At 44.5% G+C, this 23,633-nt stretch overlaps 1 protein-coding gene across 1 annotated transcript in view; it reads left to right on the top strand.

Annotated features, from left to right (window-relative positions):
* The first annotated feature begins 490 nt into the window (after positions 1-490).
* The window catches only part of ctbp2l (C-terminal binding protein 2, like), a 43,537-nt gene continuing 20,394 nt past the window's right edge, over positions 491-23,633 (top strand). Inside the window, exon 1 of the mRNA XM_087844723.1 lies at positions 491-2,315. Coding sequence (XP_087700849.1) covers positions 491-2,315 — 1,825 coding nt within the window. The remainder of the gene's footprint in view (positions 2,316-23,633) is intronic.

Raw genomic sequence — 23,633 nt, 5'->3', positions numbered from 1 at the left:
CAGTGGATTAGTTCGCCTTGCCCCCTCCTCCATTCTGCTGCCATTGTCCAGCATGTGTTTTTTAACCCCAATTTCTCACCCTCAGTCTTAGCTTGGAAAGTAACCGTGATAGCCAGCACAAGCATGACCTCTGCAGTAGAATGGAGCAGAGCTGCAACCTAAAGGTGTGTTAATTTTCTGCGTGTTTGTATTCTTTCTGTGTTTTTATCATGTTGGGCCTCTCTCCCCACAGATTTCTCATGTTTCCAGGACTGAATTATTTAAATAGGTTGCCAGCAGGGAGCTACATGATAGCATAGACTGAGAAGGGAGGGGAGGGGAGGGGGGCTTTCGGTTGCACATCAGGTAAAAGGGTACCTCCTGCTTCACCTTTCCTTTTTTCCTCTCTGTTCCTCTCTTTTGATTGGGTCTGAGTGTAACTGGAGAGTTGAAATATAACACCTAGCTCTATTTTCCGCCTTTATAGCTGCCCTATTTATTGTCTTCACTGATGCCTAACTCAAGTGAACAGTCGTATTTTGGTGGCTCTCTGAGCCAGCGTGGTCCTGAATGGAGTGAAGGCCAGAACGATAGGGCTGCAAGTCGCTGTTACTACTGCGGTAACATTGCAGGGTGTAGAAATTCTTCTGCACTGTGTGGGGAAGACGGAGACGTTTGGTTTCACAGTCACCTAGATCTTGGGGAAAAACGGGATCCAGTCCTCCACTCCTCTCTGTACAGACAGATCCAGCAGGACCAGCATGGGCAGCCACCACTGAAGAAAACCTCTGTACCTGACCTAAGCAGCAGTCTCTACCTCAAGGAGCTAATGGCAGGCCGGGCCTCAGCACCACCTCAGGATTATTACCTCACTGATGCCACCTTATCTGGTCATCCACCTAAGGAGTCTGGGTTTTACAGGGATAACCAGCACTTGCTCACCAGATCAGCCTTGCATTATGGGCCCAGCGTTGGGGGGGTTAGGTCTTCCTGGGATCAAGGACAAGCAAGAGCCACGCCCTCTTTACTGGCCTCTGCTTCTACACCTACACCCGCACCTCTTCCTCCTCCCCCTCCTCCCCCGCCTCCTCCGCCACCGCCTCCCCCTCCGCTTCATGAGCTGAGCCGTTTGTACAGGGAAACTCTGGGATCTAAGATGATCCCAGACGTCCAGCGTATTGGTGGCAGCTCTCCCGTTACTGCGATCTTCGGGGCTCAGCCCCCACTTCCTGTTTACGCTGCTGAACCGCTGTCTGCTCGTCAAACTTACAACAGTATCAACAGCTTGCGCCTGGATCCCCTTCAGCCAGCTGCCACCAGCTCGTTGGTGGACCCAGCTTCTCAGGGAATGGACGCAGCTTTCCCCAGGGCTTACGGAGCTGTAGCCTCCCAGAGGCTGCCTTATGATCCAAACTATGACCCCAGCTCAGCCATGGTGGCTGCCACAGCTGGAATGGTCTCCACCTTGCCTCCTCACCAACCCAGTGCTGCAGACCCCAAGAAGATGGTGGACCCCGCTTTCTTGGCTTTCCTAAGAGGGGAAGGCTTGGCTGAAAGCACAATTACACTTCTGCTGCAACATGGCTTTGATTCCCTTTCCACACTGGGGATGATGGAGGACCATGATGTTAGGTCTGTGGCCCCTAATTTGGCCCAGGCCCGTGTTCTGTCACGAGTGGTGCTCAGTTGCAAGACAAGTGGGATGGCAACACGTGCCCGATCTAATAGCTTCAGCCATCGCAATGACCTCTACGTGCAGCCGCAGGGTTTGACTATGGACCCCAACCTGATGCAGCAACCTCCCACCACTGTCCAGACAGTTTCCCCTAGAATGGGAGAATTTCTGGGTAGAAGACCGAGCAGCGCACCCTCCCAACATCTCCTGGAAACCACCACCTACCCAGGAGCACGGCCGCTGGCACCTGGAGCTTTTCCAGTCAGCCCTGGAGGATATAGCAGTGCTGTGACTCAGGGAAGACCCTTCTCCATGTATAATGCCCACACCGGTCTTGCCATGTCTGCTCTCGGAAACCAGCCTCCACCTGCTCCAGGCACCCCTGGAGCTGCACCTAAAACCTTCTCTGGCTCCTATTCCCCGATGGAACTGATGAAGAGAGCCCCCAACTTTCCCCCAGCATCACCTGTAGGAGCAGCAAGCCCCCTTCACAGCCCACAACTTCTCCGCAAGGGGATCAATGCTGCTCCTGAGAGTACCATAGTTCCCGTCAGCTCTGCCACCACTCTTCAAGCGCAAAACCTTAACAACAACAAGATGATGGGACGCCGCACCGGTCCACCTGTCATAGTCTCAACCATGGTCACTACGCCTGACACAAGTAATGTCCAACCTCACTTTTCTCATTAATTTATGCAAACCTTCCATCCTTATTGCTGAATAACATTTTTTTTGTAAGTTGGTAATCATTTTCTTCTGTATATTAGTTCTACATATTTTGACATGGATTTTGGCATACTAGGAAAAAAAATCACACTGACAGTGTTTTTGAATGGAGGAGTAGCATGCAAGATGCATCTGACAAGTTAAGTAGCTTTGCTCGGAGGGGTCTTCTTTTTTGAATTACGCAACTATTTATACATGTATTGCAAGAGAGTTGTGTCATTTGCCAGAGGGGATCCTGTCTCATCATCAAGTTGAAATATTTCTTTTGAGCAGCACTGCTTTTATTGAGGTCAACATTTTTTCCATCTATTTCTTTTTAAAATTGTTGGTCAGAATTATTTTCAGGCACGAATGTGCTTTCGGAGTCGTTTGCAGCTCCGTTTTGCTTTTCAAGGTTGCCTGCACTTGATTTGGTGAAGTTAGAAAGCACATTTTAAACACTTTTGATTATTTAAGTGTAAGATATTAGACAGAGTGAGTTAAGTGACAGAATTGCATCAATGTTAAGCTTGTCTTATATGTAAAAGTTTATTTCCTTGATACAGAGCTACTGTCATTCTATTTTACGCTGCACTCTCTCCTAATCTGGGGCTTAACCGCCTCAAATCCAATTACACTAATTGGATGTATATTTGCGTCGACTATAGGAGGTAACTGTTTTTATAGACTCCACGCTTCCACTCAAATCCTGCTTCCAGTGCAGCGCAACTAAAAGAGTGTTTCTTTTGTTATAAACTCAAATTTAACTAATATATTGAGTTAATTAAGTAAATGTCCACTGATCTGCATTATACACGTTTTCCAACATGTTCCAAGAAGCAGTATACAGTATAGATTGTAAATTCACTGCTAATAAACAGCAGTTGATGTTCACTTTGAAATTTCATTATAGCTTTTTTCATAGTGACAGAGCCATTAAGGAAATAACTACTAAATTAATGTTTTTGGAACTTTCCTAAGTGTGCTTTTATATTTAGATCCGCGGAAATACAGTTATTAATGGGCCTCAAACAAGGCTAACACAAGTAGTGAGGTAGCGTTTTATGTCCAGATACTGCAAGTGAATTCTCCAATGAGGCATCATCTCAGGTTATTTTGATTTCTCCTTCTAACTAGTTGATATATTTCCCCGCTGATGAGAGCTGATGAGCTTAGGGAGGAATTAAATCTTTTAACCTTGTTTTCAGCCACGTAACCCTGTATCTTGCCGGACTCTCTAATGGGTCTGTGGGCCGCTGCACTTGTTATAGAGTAATGACTTTTATGAAGTGGCTTCCCTTCATGTGTTGTCAAGGAAATAAGAAGCGAGGTGTGAGAATCAGAAGAGGGAGAAGGAGATGTGGGGGAGGCAGGAGGGTTCCTCTCGCAGTTTCGCGGAAATGTACGCGTCTCTCCAAGGTCACGGCGACGGCCGAACGTACCCATAACACTTTTAGCAAACAAACTCATTTGCATGGCGCTGACATTTGTTGCTTCACTAACTTCATCTGATAATGGGCGGCCCTTGCTGCTGATCGGAAAGCGTACTTCTTAATTGTGTGTTGCCAGGCAACATAGGTTTCAGTGGTAATCAGAGGCAGATAATCTTCACATTTAAGGAAACGGGAAAGTGGAGCTCCGCATTCAGTGTTACACATTTAGTTTTTTTTACACTTGTTACTTTTTTGCAGAGATAATTGAGTGAAAACAATAAGACGGTGTAGGCCACTAAATGAAATCATTTCTTTTACCCACCCGCTCCCTCTGAGCAGTGTACAGCTCAAGAAATTGCTAGTCATTTTTCTGCAGAGGCGCTTGTATATCCGTGAAGAGCCTCTCGCATTACATGCATGGCGTTTTATGTTAAAACATGCATATTGATGAAAAGTTGACACGTTATTCCTTTTACACGTCCTGAATAAATTCTCCCAATACGAAGCACTGTCCTTTTCATCGTCTCACATTAAAGTGGACGTTTACACATAGCGTGAAGGCATCTACATTATCGTACCATTAAATTCAAATTTATTCTCCGAGGAGAGTTGTAAAAACAAAGACGTGAGCAGAAGTGAAATCGGTGCTTTCTTAAAATATTTATGTAGATGTAGGTGCAGGTGGGAGGGCCCTGCCTCCTCTCCGCTGGGCGCTGTCTTGGTTGGCTAAAGCTATAAGTAGTGTTAATAATGGCATTAAACGGTTGAGTCGAGCTCTGTTGCACCATTTCCTTCAACCTTAAGTAGGGAGAGGGCCTCGAAGCACTTGCATTGGCCATGGAGTTGTCCGTCAGTGGCATCCCACAGAGCGGCACAGGTGGGTGAAACTTTCAGTGTCACGTGAAGCAGAAGAGCCATTTCCCTGGCTGTATGTGCGATTGGCTTGTAGCCTGAATTGTGTGCGTGCTCAGTAGATTAACAAAGGTGGACACTTGCACGTGGTTTCCTTGTGGAGATAATCCGCAGAACATCTTCAGCTGTACTTTTCTGGGCTGGAGAATTAGCAGGCAGTGTGGGGAGGAGACGGGGTATATTTTGGGAGCAGAGCTTGTAACTTACAGGGAGGAGTGAGACCAGAACTTGGCAGCAGCGCCTCATAGCCATATGGGATGTGTCAGTTGATGTGTTTACCTGAATAAGTCTGTTCTCTTGGTGACACACTCGGTGCCCCGGTTGTAGTCAAAACACAGCAGATCACTTTTTTTTTTTTTGCCTCTGAGAGGAAACCATTGCTGTTTGTGGCTGACAGTTATGCAACCTTCCAGTGCATGGTTCCCATGGGGGGCCTGAATGGGATTTTAATTTCCCTGCCTGTGTTTGGAAGGACATTCACGAGGATGCATGCCTAATGTGCACTCAGCTGTCCTTGGCTAAACTGCTTTGTGTTCAGGTGTCTGACGTTGATTTCACTGTGCACTCGTACATGTTTTTCCCCCTAGCTAGGTGGAAAGAAACCACTCCCTGTGTGTCATTTTGGCCCTAGACTAGTACTTGCGAATGCTTTAGCAACAAGGTAGCGTCTGTCTTCCTGCGTAGCCACTCTGGTTTTGATTCTATGGGAGCAAAGCGCTTTGATTTATAGCTAACATGGTCACACATGCATAACTCCAGATATTCACGCCTTGCGATATATGGCTGTGTGTGCGCGCTGATGGAACAATGAACGAGATTGGCACAATCCACCATGCTGCCACACATGCACACAGACAACAGATGCCCGTCTCTCAACAGCAGGAAGTGCTCATTTTCATCAGGATGGCTGAATGTGATGAAGCTGACAGCAGGACACAGAGACAAGACCTTAAGTTTCCTCTATTTGTCTCTCTCTTCCTTTGACTAGCACTATCTACTATACATATAAAGTGCCGTCAGGAAGTGTTGTAGTAGAATTAGCTCTGCTTTAAAAAAATAAATAAGCTAACTTAAAAACTAGGCACATCACGAGCTACTGGAGCACAGCTGAAAATGTCTGTTTTTCTGATGTGTATGTGTATGTGCAAACATGTATGATCCAGGCTCCGTTTTCTTTAAATTCAAATGCCCTGCGGTGTTAAGGCAATACAAAAATAAGTTTCCTAATACTTCCTGGCTGAACTGCATGTTTACCCTTTCCTTACTTGTTCTTAATGCAATTATGGGTTACACATTATTATTGTGGAGGGCTAATAGCTTAAGGCAGGAATAGGCGCAGAATTAGAGAGGTGGAAGCCTGCTGTCCACCTGTATGTGTTTGTGCATGCTACTATACAAGCATCACGTGTTGCTGACGGTCTGTGTCATCCTCGCTAATCCCACTGATATGAATGAAGGGAGACAGACAAGAGGGTTCAGCTCACACATCGTCGGTACGGAGTTATTATGTGGAGCTGTAATAAGCATCTATATGTGCTTTTTATTAACGCCTTATAATCACGCACATGCAAAACCCTCACTACTTTAAAGCTGCAGAGCAATTTATTCAGCGCTAACTCTTAGTTTTTTCCCTTTTTCGTTCACATAAAAGAGTAAATGTGTAGTAATTGTAGCCTTTGTGCTTATTACCTGTAATTTTATTGAAAATAATTGTGCAACAAACTGAATGAACTCATAACATTTGGACAATTTGTTCTGTAGTAAGTAAAATACATGATCGGTGGTAATCGGTAAGAAACTTTCCTACCCCGTGTGCTTCACAGTAACTTTGGGATTCTTAGACACTTGCCTGTTTGCAGTCTCTCTGTCATGTATCTCCAGTTTCCTTTAAAACCTGGTAGATGTTACATGAACTGTCTGCTGCTCCATCTCCATTAAAAATCCGTATTGTTTGTATCCCCGAGGAAATACGACAAATCTATTTTTCCACTTCAGTATTTATTTCAGAGAGAAAAAAAAAATTGAAGGAAAAAAAAAGTGTTTTCGAGCCCCATCCTCACTCTCCCCTCCCTCTGTGTTTTCTCATGGTTGATCTTTCCAAACCATCGGTTGCGTTCACAGAGGGATTAATGGTTTCTGCAAAGCCAGCCAACCCGTGGAGGGAATGGAGCCTTCGAGCGAATGAGGAACAGCTGGTCTCCCCCTGCTTGTGACAGCTTGAGTGTTTGAGTGTGTGTTTGTGCGTATATGTGCGATACTTGCAGCTGACCTCTGCGCAGGGTCAGAGGTGTTCCTGCTCCGAAATAACACGAAGTTTATGTTGCCGCTCCTCTGCATTGCTGATAAATGCCAGTCAATACTGTCAATAGGCCTATTTAAGTATTACGGGTTTGCAACACAAGTTTTTGTTTATACTCTGCAATTACCCTGTAATTACCCTTCAAGTTTGTGTGTTTTCCATTATTGAGAGAATTTTCTGTTATCTTGTGGTGATCAATTTGCTGTCGTCCTCAGTGCTAAAGGTAACTGCGATGGTGCGATGCATACAGTGTGAGTATGTGCGGGGGGTTTTCTCCAGCTTTTGTGGGTCTTCGTCTGATGACTTGTTATGATTGGTGGGAAGAATAATTTGGCTATTTCGAGAGACTGCATTGTCATGTTTATTCTACTAGTCTCCCCATCCCATGGCAGTTTTGTTTACAGGATAGCAACGGCGTGCGCTTGCTGCTCGTGCTGCAAGAATGGCAGCGCTTTGATATAATCTCCCCAATTATCTGTCGTCAATTCCGCTGTATATTATTCCTCTCTCCACAGCAGCTGGGGAGGAGACTGGTTTTGTGCTTGTCACAGAGGAACAGCTGCATCCACTAAAGCAGACAACTACCTCTGCATACCTCCCCAGTTATTCTCTCCTTTTTTCTTTTTTTTGTATCCCTCCCCCTCTTTCTCTCTCACTCAGTGGTGGGCAGGTCACCCTGAATTATTCATCAGTGTGAAATGAAAAAGCTCATGGATATTGAATATCCCCTCTGAAGTGGTGGCCAACATTGTGTTTTTTTTTCTCTTCTTCTTCGTTTTTTTTTTTTTTTTTTTTTGCAACTGAAAAGAGTAAAGAGAGGCAGATCTCATTGCCAGGGTATTTCAAAGGTTAACCGATTGCTTTACCTCGTGCACATATTTACTTCTTTCATGGTCTGTGGTCAGGGAGGAGGGAGGAGGAGAGACACTGAGAAATACAGAGGATGAAGAATAAAACCTAGGAAGATAGATGAAAGCAACAGGATTTTTTTTTTAAAGGTGTAACAGTAATCTCTGTTCTTTTTTTCCTGGAAGAACTTGTTTCTCTGACCACCATATAGTGGGTGATCTCATTGCCTAGCTGATGTACTAACCTTTTTTGTTGTGAGGCCTATTTTCTTCCAGTAAAAATTGCGCTTCGGCCGGTTGTGGTCATCCTGATCGATCAGTTGTCATTCGTTCCCCATGTGGTCCTCTGTGTTTCTCTATTGTCTTCCGGCCTAGTCTTTTGTCCTGTGGTTTGATCTCCTGCCCGTGTTGCAAATCCATGTTACCGGTTGCCATTCATCCAGCACAATTGCCAGTAAACACAGCAGAGGCTCTCAGAACATTTCCCATGTGAGTTTATTTGTAATGGGCAGGGATAATGGGTAGAAATTAAAAATTCGGTCGAATATTTTTGTTTCCCATTTGCTGTCCTAAAAAGTAAGTGAATACTGATTTTCTGGAGGACAAAGATGTGAAACATCCTCCTTACTGCCATAGAGCAAATGCTAAAATAACAAATAAACCAAAATAATCTGCACAGCAGCAAATCCCTCATCCCTTGTTTCCTATGTTGTAAACGCTAATAGGAGATGGAGTGCTTTATTTGTTCATTAATACCTGAGAGAACAGGCAGCGCTGACCCTGCATTGCTCCCATTGGCTGCTACCTTTGCTTCCTTTCATTTTGGTCCATTTTCCTCCATTCCTGATTTCTACTGCAGCACAGACAATTACGCAGGAATGCTTTTAAAGGTATTCTCAAGCCTTACAAATGTTCCTGCAGGAAACAGCCAGGGGTTCAAACGGCTTTCTATTTATTTATTTTTTATGAGCAACAGTTCTTAACGGAGTCATAATGACTGACAACTGGAGAGAAGAAAAATATTTTATTTTCCCATGAAAAAAAGAGAAAGTCAAATTGTTTGTCTTCCAGGAAAGCCTCTTTTTTTTTTTTTTTTTTTTTGCTTTAACCTTATATTTGGGAACACGCCGCTACCTCTGGGTAATTGTGTTTTAGCTTGAGTGAAATGCATCAATTGTGACGGCGTACAAGTTGCGTGGGAACGTCGTTGTGGCTTTAAGGTGTCAGGTTTTCCAGGTGTCAAATTGTGCGCTCAAAATGCGAACTCCGGTTACAGTGGGTTTCAGGGTATTATATTTTGTGGGGAAGAGGTCTGTGCTGCCACAGGAAGTGTAAAATATCATTTGCCATGGTAGAGGGAGGTGGATGAGTAGGTGGGTGGGAGTTTCTTTTCAGAGGGTGTAGTGCGATGAAGCGGGGGGGGGCTATGATGATGAAAATGGCTGTAACTCTTTAGCAAAGTGAGCTTTAAAAGGCTGTAAGTGGACACCTCATAGTATCTGATGGCTGACTCCTGGTTGACAGGACCCCATGACCCCAGTGTATTTATCGTAATGGAGCACAGCTGGGCTGCAGCTTCGATGGGTTAATAGCCATGTGACAGCTTTTGGGGGTTGGGGGGAGGTAGGCAGGAGGTATTTTGTGCACGTATGTGCATGCATTTTATTTACTCGTGCACTCCGTTGAGTGGCACACAGGGGCCACACTTGGGAGGGTTGGGACTTTGTGCTCCACTCTCTCTGCCAGGCCAGATGGCTCCTGTCACTGAAAGGGGAGGAGGAGCGATGGAAGGAAAAAGGGGGAAGGATGGAGCTCTGAGTCGCCCTTAACAGCGCTAGAGTGGCCTGTCCCCAGAGCCACCACATCTGGAGACCACCTGCTGCTGGCTCAGCCTGCTTCCTCCATCCTCATCGCTCTTGCACACGCTCACTTTTCTCACTCTGTTTTTCCAGATGGGGGAGGTGGCGGTGGTGGCAGCGGTGTGTTTGGTCAGGCTGCGTGCCTATATTTCAGCAACTTTAGTGTCTGTGCTTTGGGTGGAGGAGGTACAGGAAGGAGTGAGCTGAGGAGGGATGGGAAGAGGAGGTGGCGTGAGAGCATAGAAAAATATCATTTTATTTTATGACTGCACCAGCCTCTGAGAGTTGTGGGTTTTGTATTTGTTGTATTTCTTCTTTTATTCCTCCCCAAGTAAAGAGACAGAGTGAGAATGTTCGCTTTTCTTCTCTTAGCCGTTGCTGCAACTGATCCACAGGCCACGGGGGGGCTGTTCCTGCCTGGAAAATAAAGCCTGCTTGCCCTCCTTGGCTCCCCCCAAATAAAATACACTCATTTGCATTCCCATGCTGTAATTTAGCCCTTCTCTCTCACACACACACATACACTCTCTCTCTCTGCCTTTTCTCTCTCTTTCACTATCTCTGTCCCTCATCCCTGCATCTTTTCAGCCCCGGTCCTTGCAGTTCCGCAGGGACTTGAACGTGGGAGGGGAAGAGAGGAAGGGAGGCAGAGAAAACAAAGGCGAAGAGGCAGTGTTGACTCAGGGTTGTTATCTGGACCGCCGGTGAGGGGGTGGGGGGTCTTGTGGGTATCTGTGTGTCTGCATACATGCCTGGGGGGTTATTTACCCTGGCTGCCACTGTCACGGCAGGTGCCTCCCAGTGGATAAACCTGGGCCTCCTAAATAAATATTCACTGCAGTGAAATTAGACTTGCGTCACCAAAAATTAAACTAATACTGCCCTCTTTCCCTCCCTCTGAAGAATGTCCAGACCACTAAAGATCACCCGTATATTGATGTTGCACGGTGACTGGCTTTACAATCGTCCTGATATTTTGGTTGGGTGGGATCAGAGGTTTCAGCTCCCATTTTAAGTTGTGAAGTGAACAAACATGATCTTTGGCTAAAGTTATTTTGCATTGCTGATTCCTTCTTAGTTTGTTTGCTTTGGTCTTTTTCCCCACATAATAAATTCAAGCAGACAATACGTTCATAAGGGACAGATTTACTAAAGGTTTGTGGCAGTGCCAGCTCATTTCTGGAATAAAAAAACATGTTGGGATTTACTAAAGACATGCAATGTAAAGTTAGCAATGGAAAGGTGTGGACTTTTTTTAAACCATGTTTGTAGGGCTTCGTTTTTCAGATTTACAATTTTGGGAAGTGGAGTCTGCTGAGGTTTGCAGTAGTCAGTTTACTGCCAAAAACATTCCTGATGCACTGAGAGTGTATGCTAGAAGGAAGAGCATTTTCTTCGCTTGTGCTAATTTACTTTGAATGTGTTATCAGAACATATTAATTGCCAAGGCACGCTGTTCTTGCTGGAGGAACTCAAAGACTGCCCAACTAGAAAAAGTCACACGATTCCCGCTGCACCAAAAATCTTGCAACCCGTAATTCTTTTTTTTTTTTTTTCCTTTTGTCCTCTTGTTATTTTCATGAAGTCAAGCAGGGCTTTATAATAAAACTTTTACTTTCACAAAACTGCCTTCAACCTTAATTTCACTGAGTCTTTCCAAGTGAAAAAGTAATGACACAAAAAATTTGCATAGTTTTTCATGTTTCGGGACAAAACTGCATACAATGTTGCCACTGGTAAAACTATAACAGCCTAGCAGTCATTTATTCTATAGGTAGAATCAATCAGAATGTAGTGCTGTTGTAGCCTACACATGTGAGTTCTCATTTGTGTGTCTTCCTTACTCCATGAAGAACACCTTTCCCTACTATTGCAGTTACCTTGGCCACAAAGCTGTTCCAGATGTTCATTTTGGAAACGTATTGAATATTGTGATTTGGAGGTATTTTATAATAACGATTGCATTCCTCCACTGGTCCCCAGAAGATTTCTTCTACTGTTTGTGTAACTTATAGATTCTCTTGCTTATTACATCTTTTTTTTAGGTGGATTTTCTGATTATTGAAATGAATTGGCTACATCTGAACTTACGAATGTGCGCAGTGACTGTAATTACCTGCAGAGCTTGTAGTTGTAGTTGAACCTGTAGCTGAAATGAAAAGAAAAGGTATGCAATTTGTAAACTTAAAAGTCACAGTGTTTTTGGGATAGTCGTGGCTATATTAGTACAGATTTTGAAATAAATCTCTTCACCCCACTGGTAAGGGACATTTTTTGAGCAGATCAAGCATAAGTAGAAGTACAGTACAGGGGGAAATCATGGTCTTACAGTGTGCTAGAAAAAAATTGCATTAAAGAATGCACAAACTCTTGATACAACTAACACTAAAATAAAAAATAGAACACCAACACTTAGCTCTAAATAGGGAGAAAAAAATCAAAGCAAGAAAAACGTACTGTAAAAGCTGTCTGGTGATATTCTCTGGGGTTTAACTGCTGTGGAGCTGAACCTCTTTTTGACCCAAGTCCAGCATCTGAAATGAACCCCTGAACCTCTGGTCATAATATGGTCAGCTCAAGCCTCGTCTCCAAGCGGCAGGTTGGCTCGCTCTACCACTTACTTTCTTAAAATCCCTTTAACTGCTTTAGGGGGATTTAACGGGCCTCTACATCCACTGTGCTCTCAGAAGCCAAGTTCTAGCGCTTACATTAAAAGGGCGCACACAGTATAATTAGGCTGGTTAAAGAAGAAGGCTCCCTCTCATGGACTGTAAGAAGGCTTGGAACATTTGTTGGGTCTTCCAGAGCGTGAACGCTGCCCTTGATGTCTTACTATGCTAAAGGTCGGCGATCAGAGAAACCATGCAGCGTAGACTGAAAACCTCAAGTATTATTATGCATCCCAGGAAAAGCAGCACTATTGCTTTTCTTGTAAGTGTGGTTCATTTAAAATTGAACAGATTTCTTTTCTTTTTTTTCGGTAGAAAGCCACACTATTTTTTTTAAAGAGGCAGCTAATAGAAAAACCCAGATTTACATCCCTGTGCAACTCAAAGCACCTGAGAGTAGGTTGATCACTTATGTTTACACAAAGACTGTGTTTACTATGTGTAAAGTGAAGAGAAAAATGAAAAGCTAAAATAAAGATCGGTAGACATTAAAAAAATTGGATTTCAAATGGAATTGATTAAATCTGACTTTAAGATTTTTATCGCACTGAATATTTCAGAAATTCAGCGCTAAGGTTTTTTTTTTTGTCAGAATTTCAATTAAATACATTTTGGGCAGCAAAACTGAAATGGTGTGGGGAGCAGGGATGGATGCTGCAGTGCCAATCTGTCGTCACTAGTCTTCACTCGCCTCTTCCAAATAAGCATGTCGTTACATGCTCGTCAGCTTTTGGACGAGTGCTGGAGCACATCTCGCTTTCTTTGAACTGGGCCAGTGGTTCCCCATGCATAGCCTATTGCTTCTGTGCAGCAGCATCTTCCCTGCTTTAACCCAAAATTTTCTGCACAGAAAAATCGAATGAGAATTTTTGACCTTTGCGAGAATGAATGTAAATTCAGCCACATTTTCATTCACTAAAAACCAGGGGAGCTCAATTCAATTATTAGCATTCTGTCTGGGGGTGTTATTCTTAAAATACCCCCCTCACAGAATGCCTGCATCTTCTGGGATTCTGTGATATTCTTGTGTTAATATACTGCTGTCAGACAGACAACCCCCACCCCAGCTGTTTTAATATTATTAAAGAGAGAAAGATCAGAGGGGCAGCCATATCCCCACACTTTATAAGGAGTGTGAGCATGTCTGGCCGGCTGGCAGGAAGTGGGTTGCTACTGCCTTTGATGGTCAAACTCTCTCAGATGTGTCATTGCTGCAGACTATAGCTCGGATGACAGGTCGTGTCTCCGCTTGTTGGGCTCTTGCAGCTGAGATACAACAGCCCCAATAATTACTTGAGCAAGCACACACACTTTAAGTGGATATACATCATGGTCCTACACACAGACAAAAAAAAGAGAAGTAGCTTTACACTTAGATGGACACTGCTTGTGCTGTTTCACCTTTCTGCTTTCACTGTGAGTGATGATCAGTTCTGGCGCGTGACCGTGCCGGACTCTTGCTGTATTGGTCACGCTTGTCACGCAGCTGACGGTGTGCGTGCACGTGTGTTTATGTGTATGTTCGTCGCCGTGCTCTGGCGAGTAGCGGGGAGGCTCCGATTGCTTTGTTATTCCAAACAGGGTGTTTACAGCCACTCATCCTCACAGTCATTCAGCAAGGCGATCTGTCAGCTCTCCCCTACAGGGACCAAACTGTGAACTTAACACGCTCGGCTCTGATGACTTCCCTGATGGTGTGAAGAACAGCAAAGTCTACAGCTGTAATGTTGTTGCTGGAGTGGCTTGAATGTTGCATTGTTCTTGCGGTTTGCAGTTTGTGTATGTGTGTGTGTGTGTGTCTGTGTGTGGATGCGTGTGCATTTTCAAAGGGAGGTAGGCGGTATGAGTGTGTATGTCACTTTCCCAATGTTTTTCCAGTAAGCCCCCAAAAATATCAGGGTGGAGTGAGTTTGTGTGCATGTTCAGTATTTTTGGTGGGGAGTGGGGAGAAGGTCTAGATGAAAGTAGAAAAGAAGAAAAGGAAACCAAATAATCAGCAGGGAAAGGGAGGTGAGGCTTAGGCTGGGAGCAAACCAGTGTGTGTGTGTGCACGCGCGTGCGTGCGTGCGTGCGTGCGAGGGGGGGAAAAGGGGCAGGCATTCTCAAAACACCATGGAGTCCAGATCAGAAATAAAACATAAAAAAGTGGAGAGGCAGGAGGAGGGAAAAAAGGGAGGAGGAATTGTGCTTGAGTGTGTTATGCGTGTGGATCCTGTGAAGTGAACTGAACACAGCCGTAAATTGTGCAAGCCCAGAGAGCCCAGCTCTGTATGTCCAAGCTGGCACTTCTGATTTAGACAGATCTTTTTTTTTTTCCCTCTCTTTTCCCCGATGCAAGGTCTTTTTTTTCTGCAGCTTCTGGTTTATTATCTGCTAAGACAAAGGCAGGAGAAAAAAAGCTAAGGAGAGAGAGCGATAGAGAGACACGCAAAGCGAATAAATGTTGCGCAGCTGACAGCAGCAGAAGCAGCGAGAGAGTTTCCAGCTACCGCGTTCCCCGACCGCAGCAGCCTTTTCTTCCTGGGAGATTTAAAAAAGGAAAAGAGCAAAGGACAAAAGCTCCTGCCCCTCTCTTTCTCCGTCCTGCTACCATCCGATCATCAGCTCTAACCTCAGCGTGTGTGAGTAAGCGTGCATATAAGGACGCCGCGGGTGTATGGTGCTTTTCTCCCTGCCCTCAAAGGCATGGACTAAAGATGATGCAGCCAGGGGCTTAGTGAGAGCCCGCACCGCAGAGACCCCTTCCCCTCACCAACAGGGCCAGACCGAGAGGAGCTACTCCAGGGGAAGGGGGAGGGGGGTTAGAGGAGTGGAGGAGGAGGAGAAGAAGAAGAAGTGGAGGGGGGGGTACCCTCCATGGATGATTGCAGAGGGTCCTTCACTTTCCTTTTTTGTGTTTTTTGTTTTTTCCACTCTCTACTCGCCTCAGTCATCTCCTGCTTTCGCTGTGATGCATAGCCTTTAAAAACGAATAATGTGGAGACAACATTTTCCAGGCAAGCAGCATGTTTCCTGTTTTCTCTTCTGGATGTCTAATAAAGTCTGGCATGTGGGAGGTGGGAGGGAAGTAGGTGAATGGGGAGGGGTAGAGGGAGTATGGGTAAGAGGAGAGGAGGGGAGCAGTGTTTTAGAGTGTGTGTATGTGTGTGGATGCATTGCGTGCCCGGTAAGGAGTAGTCATTTCGGGGTCTGTTACTTGTGCTGCTGAACTGGGCTTACTAGGTTTTTGCTGCCTCTGCAGTCTTGGGCTCAGAGTTGCACTTTGTAGCTCAGGGCAACGCCGAAGAATAAAAGAGCGGGAAAAAGAGAGAGGAAGGGGAGGTAATGGGAGGTCCGGCTTGGTTCTGCCATGGATGCTGTTGACACTCGCTTTTGTCCCGCAGTGGAGTGCGAGCTCCGGCCCGCCAGTGCACACAGAGGGTACCATTTAAAACAGCCGTGCGCTCATTTTCTTGGCAGGGGATGGATTGGTGTGGCGGGCAGCCGGGTGGTGACAGGGGTGGGGCACTGGCAGCGGAGGACAAGTGGCCTTTGTGTGCTACTTTTGGGGAAGTGAAGGGAGGGAAGGGCAGGGAGGAGGCTGCCAACAAAGGGTGCTTATGCCCGCCCTCCACACCCGCTCTCTTCAACCACTACAACTCATGCAATGACCTCGTGCTGTCACGGGCAGACTTTGGGTCTGCGTGTGTTCTTGACAGGTTTTATGTGCACACGTAAGTAAAAGTACAAGTGAAATGGAGGGAAACTTAAGTGAGGAACACAAAGTGTTGTTTGACCTAACAGCACAGTAACCTGTGCACTGCAAGCTTCTCCTTTACCCCGCAGCAACCTCCTGGCTGTTCACCAAGGTTTGCTGTCCCATTCATTACCTCCCAGTTACATACTATCGACCCTCATGTCAACGTTTTCATAAAAATCTCACTTTGCCTTTGCAACCTTTTCCTCTACAAGAACATTTACAGCATGGAAATGTGGTTTGAATCCCTTTTGTTGAACACGAATGTGGTTTAGAATCTTCTTCCTAATTAATTTGTTACCAATTAAAGTGCATCTGGTACACAGCAGACCATCCTATGTGCTCTGGCTTTCCTCTGTAGAGTTTTCTCATGTGACATCACATTGCTCAAGAATTGCCCACCTTAACTATCAGTCATGAGGGAAAAATGTGTATTGCCCAACTGGCTGCAACTGCAACCTCCTTTTAGTTGCTTTGGTTGCTAGCAGATCACCTAAGTTGCTTGTATAAATGCAGAGTGGTATAAAAGTGAAAAGAGGTGAGGGAAGAAGAAAGGTTCAGTTCATCATAGGAAGCACTCAGCAGCCTAGGTCTATTGCAGTGTAACTGGGGGGTAAGCATCACCTGATCCAGACATAACTATACGATTTATCAAAAAGAAAAGTAGTATTTCTAGTCAGGTATAGGGTATACATGCTGGCCTCTCGGTGCCTGTAAAACATTTGTAACATAAAGTTGGCCTACATAGTGTGTACCAGTGTAGGCCTCTATTTTGGTTGATGCTGTTTTGCACTCTGTGGGTGATTTGGCATGTACTGTTAGGAAATGCAAGCAGCGGGGTTGTGACTAAAGTCAAGTTATGCAGGGAATCAGTAAATTATTAATATGATTTGCATGAAAATTTTAACCGGAACGTCAAACCTGAGAGACAATCGTGACAAGATTGTTCCACTAATATAAAAAAAAAGATTCAACTTTCTTCTCAGAGTTGTCTAAAACTTTTTCATTTTTTCCCTAACTCACAGTAGAGATGCCAATTTGCAGTGAGGACGTGAGATTTACTACAGCAGTAGGCTTTTGTTTGGCCTTTTTGGCAAGTTTCTGGGAGAATTATCTTTAATTAAGAACAGCTGAAGCAATCCACTGCGAGTGACATGTTTCTTTTATAATAGCCAAAAAAGCCATTCGGTCTTGATTTATTGCGTGGCGCATGTGACCTGAATGATTTGTAGAATGGTTTTTGCCAAGAAAATCAGCAATGATTTGATTGTAATTTGAATTTAAATCAAAATGAAATCCTTGTCGAAATGGCTCCATATTTTCTTTAGAGTGTTTAAATGATTTAAACGGCAACTGTTTCCGCTAAACGTAAAGGTAGATTGTCAACTATTTTGCCAGCCTGGGAAAGTCCAAATGAAACCATATGTTCATATCAAAGCGCGCATGTAAAGCAGGAGTCACGTGACCATTTTATAACCCTTCTCTCGCCATCATCGACATGTCCCACCTCTCACACGCAGCCTGCTCCTTTTGGGCTTAGCAGGGAAAGGATATGGGTCATGTATTAGCTCAGGGTGGCACAGTAAATGGCTGTAACAGTTAGCGGTCAGCAGCAACCCCCACCCAACCTTGTTGTTGAGATGGAGCCACCTGCAAACAGCAGCTTGGGGTTGCTAGGTAACCTGTGGCAGAAGATGATTATAGTATGGCGGAGGGCTTGTCTCTCATTAGCACTAAAGTGACTTCTGTTTCTCTTCTCTTTATTTTAATTTCTCATTTTCCCCGTTGCCCCTCTAGTCCCCCTTCCCCTCACTGGAGGCAACATAGCACCAGCAGCAGAGGCCAGTAGTAGGATAAGACTCCTAGCTCCCTTCACCACATAATGGAAACACTGGCCTCATCTCCCGGTACGCCGCTCTGCTACTTCCTGCTGCCAGACTCTGACTAAGTGTTTCTGGCTCAGAAACCGCAGTCTCCAGCCCGGACTGAGTTAGGGTTGTATTTGTCTAAAGGAATGATTAGAATTTAAATACAGATTTAAATACTGAGTAAGATTAGTGGAAAAAAAGAAAGAGGAAAAACACTGATCTTATGAAGTTTGGTAATCTACATCAAGTGGTTTTAAGCTTTTTTACTGGAGGCCTAGATTTCCAAAATAATTTCCATTGTGACCCAGTTCTCATTTTCCACAACTGGTGTGCAATCTAATTGAGAAAAATGTTCTGTTTTTAGACCGCTAACTGAGCCCCCACATTTTATTACAGGGAATTAAAAAGACTTTAGTAACATAATATCTAGCAGCAATGGATGTCTTTAAAAAAAAAAACATTTCAAGGCTCGTCTTTCAGCGACTTGGAACCCTCATGATAAATCTGTCTGTGCTTTTAGCAGGGAGAATTATTTTAGACGTGTTTGTGTGTTAGTTTCATTCCAAAAGTATAGTAATCACAAAGCAGAGGTATTTAATTTAATAATATAACCACCAGATAAACAGGGACACCTGTACAGAACAGTGTCGTATCTATCATGCTGTAAATTAAATGTTTTTAGATTAGTGGTTAAATTAAATAAGAAAATGTCACTTATGTCGCTAATTTTTGACATGTCGAAGATATGCAATTAATTAAATAGTTGAAAAAAAAAATCAAATAATTAATCACCAATGAAGAAAATCATTAGTTACAGCCCCAAATCTATCATTACACATATTACACCACAGCAGGAGGTGTGTATGCGTGTGAACATGCATCACATGCATTACTTCCTTTGGCAGGTAAACCCACAACAGCAGCTGCCCCCCTCAAAGAAAATCAATTCATCCCTAAACATCTCACAGGCATGCATTTGCAGCCTGGCTACGGTTAAGCGGCAGGCAGAGGACGCAAGAACTAGGAGGAAAGGAAATGAGGGAGATTAATTAATGGAGGAGTGAGTGAAATTAAGAGCACTCTGCCTCCTGCGGCTCTGACATTACCTCCAATACTCCACAATCCCCTGCCCTTCACTTAACACATTTGTCGAGATTTGGTGCACCGTATGAAAGTCTGTGCTCATGCTTCAGTTCAAATCCTCTGGCTGTTTGCAGTCAGGTGGCCAGCGGCCGCGTTTGCCCAGGCGCCAGGACGTAAACCTGCAGAGAACATGGCAGACCTGCTGAAAATGCTGTTTTACTCCTGCCTGTTGCCTCTGAAAAGGTGTTGCACAGCTGTTAAAACAAGTGAGCTTAGGGAGTGCTTGTCACAGTGGAGGTTAAAGCTTGTTTCCAAGGCTTGCAGTGCCTCTCACTGAGATTGTCTTGTTCCAAAGAGTTAAATTCATGCTGAGATAAAAGATAAATTGGAGGTTGACAGTAAATCGTAATCTTGAGAAAACTGCTGGTGGCTTCAAAGCACAAAATTATTCTAGTTTATGGCACTTTAGAGGGGATTTTTACTACCTTTTCACCCATAATTTGCAAGCCAAAAAGCCTTTAGATCGATGTTAAGTTTTTTAAACCCCGACTATTTGCATAGTTTGTATATAAATGATAGTCACTCCATTCCATCCCTCATTGGCATGAGAAATATACGGGGTATTTTTATATACATGAAAAATACCCCGTAAGGCACCACTCAGGCAGTAAAAAGAGACCCTTTACAAACTGCCGCCACCAGGTGGCGATACCTGTAGATTGAGTAAAAAATGATGCCTAATTTGAACATCTTTTTCATGTCACATTTCAAAATGGCACGAAACCACATTGGCTATCATCTCGTCAATCCCACGTCGGTAGCTAATGGGCGCCAGACCCGTCCCTCCTCATCACATCCATTTTTTGCAACCAAGATGGCGAAACAGAAACCCTCATATCAAGGATGTTACGAAGGAGAAAATTAACTATTGACGTGAAAACTGTCTTTTGAAACAGCCTGTGAACATGTTTATTTTAACACGAGAGTTTATTAGCGCTTTTGAAGCCAGCCTCGAGTGGACACTCGAGGAAGTGGACACTTTCAGGCACTTCTGCGTTGCCCTCATTTTCTAGCCCCGGGCGTTGTTGCCTGGTTACGAGACTATTACTCCCCATCCATTATTGTGACTTAAATATGAAGCTTTAAATTGTCAGATGTATGAACACATCTAAACACACACAATTCTATATTCTACAGACTTGTTATAGATGCACAGAGCACAGGGATGCTGTCGAGTATCACCACAGAGAAAAGAGGTGGTGAGAAAGGTGTCATGAACGCATCACCTATCAGAAACGGGTGTTGTGGTGTTGTGCAGCTGACAAACCCAGTGGTTCCGGCTGAGACTGGTTTGATGTACTTGCTGTCAATTTAACACAGAGGGAGTGTTGCCTGTCACCTCCCTGCTTTCCCTGCCTGAATATATCATATCCTCTCCATCAAAATCAACAGTGTAAGAATCAATCTGTCACACAGGAGGACATGCGCGCTTCGGCTTATAGACAGACAGACCAGCTGGAATTGAGGGTCGGAATAGAAAATGGAGGAAAAGAAATGACAGTTGAGGTGAAAGAATGACAGAGAAAGGAGGGGCAGTGATTACTGAAAGACAGCTGAGGAATGATAGCAGAGGTCGGGGAGGAATTTATGTGAAAAGGGAGAAAAAGAAAATGAGATGCGCAGTGAGCAAACAGTCACTCAGGGCTAGACATCGGCAGCAAAGAGGAGCTGTCAGAAGATGCTATCATACAGGGAGAGATCTGCGAAAATACAACAGTGCCAACGATACTTTACAATGTAGCAGAGGAAGAAGTCGACAAGAGGGAGATTAAGAGACTGAGTAAGAGACTGAAAGGTCAGAGGAACCCGGTGGATGATTCATGAAGTTCAGCCTATCTAACTTCTGCCTAAGGGTTTCACACAGCCTGTCAACCACTCCTCTCTCCTACTGCTTCATCTACAGCTTCTCTAACGTGCACACACACTGTGCGCCAATAATTGTTAGATACAAGTACACACTGGTAGGATGAAGCAGGGAGAAGCCATAATCAGTATTTTTCTTCATATCTCTGAATCAGTGACAAGTAACAAGTGGCATTTAGTTTTTAGCCTGTTTTAGGTTATTGTTTTTACTTTAGTGCACATTTGCACCTTGACTCTGAGCAAGAATAAAAGCTCATCAGCAACTAAATACATCTGCTGAATCCTAATGTTGCCACCTATGATAGACTATTTGTTAACAACTTTTATTGATAGTTGTGAGATGTTTTCTTCTGCCCTCTAGTGGACATGTAAGAAAATCTTGAATAGAATAAGCTTGAATAGAGTTTGTGTGATTTTTGGGAAGAAAAATAAGCCAAAGTATTTGGAAATGACTTATTACTGGCCTCTTACATAACTTTCAACAGTCCAAAAACCAGATGTGTTCAGTTTACAACGACATTACAAACAATCCAGTCATTTGTTTCACTCGATCGATCAACCACCATTCGTGGAGTGTTTCTGACACACCCTCGCCAGTTTGGTGTTGATGTTTTTGACCACTGCTGCACAGTCTTTACCAGCTGCCTCTATTAATATTCAACAAGCTGTCACGTACAGATGCGACAGCCAAGCTGGTAAGCCTCACCTTTCCCACCGTCATGTCAGCTGTCTTGAACAGGGAGCCTGATAAGGAGGTAGGAAGCAACGGAGGCGTTTGATGGAAGGCTTCAGATGAGGAGGCGGAGGGAGAGGGGAGGAGGCGGCTGTCTGTATGTCAGGGGAGAAAACATCTCCTCCGCCCTTTGCACCGCAAGAGTGGGGTGCATACGGCCGTTTGCGCCTCCGACCCCAACTCATGGCGCAGATGCCGGCGGTGCCAAAAATAAAGTGCATTAAAACTGGCAGCCAAAGCCTGTTAAGTGATCACCATGACAACAGGCGGAAGGCGCACGGAGACGACATCTCCGCTACAATCCTGCCCCCCTGCCCTAAGAGGCTACACTGCTGGACTGCTCGCTTTCTGTCAGCTGGGCTTTCTCTGCGTCTCTCCTGTCGTTTATGCTCCTTCTCCTTTCATCCTCCTTCTCCCCTGATAAGTCTCCTGGGAGCTCTTTAAGCTAACAGGCAGTGTTTAGTCTGTTTTTATGCTTCCTTGTTTTACATTTTAATTTCACTCTTCTCTGAATCGCTCCTCTTTTTCTTCCCCCCTCCTCCCCTCCCACCTGTTGTTTTTCTCACTGTGCATTTCAACTTGTTTGTGCACTCACACAACTATCTCGATCTTAAATCTCCTTATCTTACCTATATCGGTCCTAATGCTGTGTGCTGTAATCCCAAAGAGCACTGCCCTAATGAGACCTCCTCCACCTTTGCTCTCCGTTCCCTTTCTCCACCCTGCTCCTTATTGCATGGCGTCATTGTAATCTTTAGGATAACTTTGAGAGCTATGCATACACTAGTGCGTGCACAGAGTGAGGTCATGCATGAGCATCCCGATGCAGATCTTAGCAGCAAACCTAGATAAGAAACGTGATGTCGTGAAGTCACACGGAAACATCCACAAGGGATCTTGTTGTCGGGGTGAATATGGTGACCTGTGCAGTGTTGCGATGCTGTTACTTAGCAGGGAGCAGTTTTGTTTCTTCTAAAGTCTCTCCGTCCACAGGCCAGCATCTGAGGGAAGCATGAATATTGATGCTCCTCACTTGTTAACATTGTATGAAGCAGGGGCTGGTAATTGTCTGTCTTCGAAGCGCGACACGTCCTCTTCAGTGGGATGTGTGAGAAGGTCGATCCCGCTGGGGAGTTCGGCTTCTCTTGACTCATTTTACTTCAAGTGAGAAAAGTAGCGAGTAAGGAGAGGAGAAAGAGCCGAGCGGCGACAGAAACCCGAGTTACGACACGCACTTTGTCAAGTGTGCCGAAGTGCAGCTGCGAGTCGCTTCCGAGTTTGTTTCAGGCTTGTAGCGTTTTCTCCAATGCTCTTCATTTCAATGATGCATTGCTCTTATGAGGCATTTCTAAAGGTGTCCTCACAGTGTTTCTCTTTTATTCTTCTTTTTTTTCACCCCTGTTCAGCAGCAGCTGGTTCCACTCACACTGCCGTTTTTTAACTGGTAAAAGAGAACGACCAAAGTGTGCATGTCAGTATGCACACAGGGGAATTTGTTCCCCTTCATATGATTGTGTGAACCTCTGTCTGCTTGCATTCGCCTATCTGTGTCAGTGTATGTAAATGTTTCTGTGTGCGATTTGTGTGCGTTTGAGAGCCAGACCCAGAGGATTCCTGCAAGTGAGCCCGTGTCCTAATCCAGTGTTGAGTAGGCGCATTGATTTATTGAGCAACTTTTGTTAGTCCAGAGAAGCCCCGCTTCCTGCTACATCCTAATCAGCACACACAAGTGCACACATGCATACACACAGCAGGTGATTGTTATCCGAGTGTTGATTAACTGAGTGAAGACTGCAATTTAGTGATAGTTACATTTTAGATTTTATTTGGATTTCCTCTTTCCTGATTTTGAAAACTACTTTCTTAATGCTTTTTCTGTTTAAAATAATAATAAAATAATCCTTTTCTTGA

This window comes from Neolamprologus brichardi, chromosome 8 (genome assembly GCF_056152115.1).
Source record: "Neolamprologus brichardi isolate AB-2024 chromosome 8, ASM5615211v1, whole genome shotgun sequence".
NCBI lineage: Eukaryota > Metazoa > Chordata > Actinopteri > Cichliformes > Cichlidae > Neolamprologus > Neolamprologus brichardi.
This window is presented reverse-complemented; position numbering and strand designations above follow the sequence as displayed.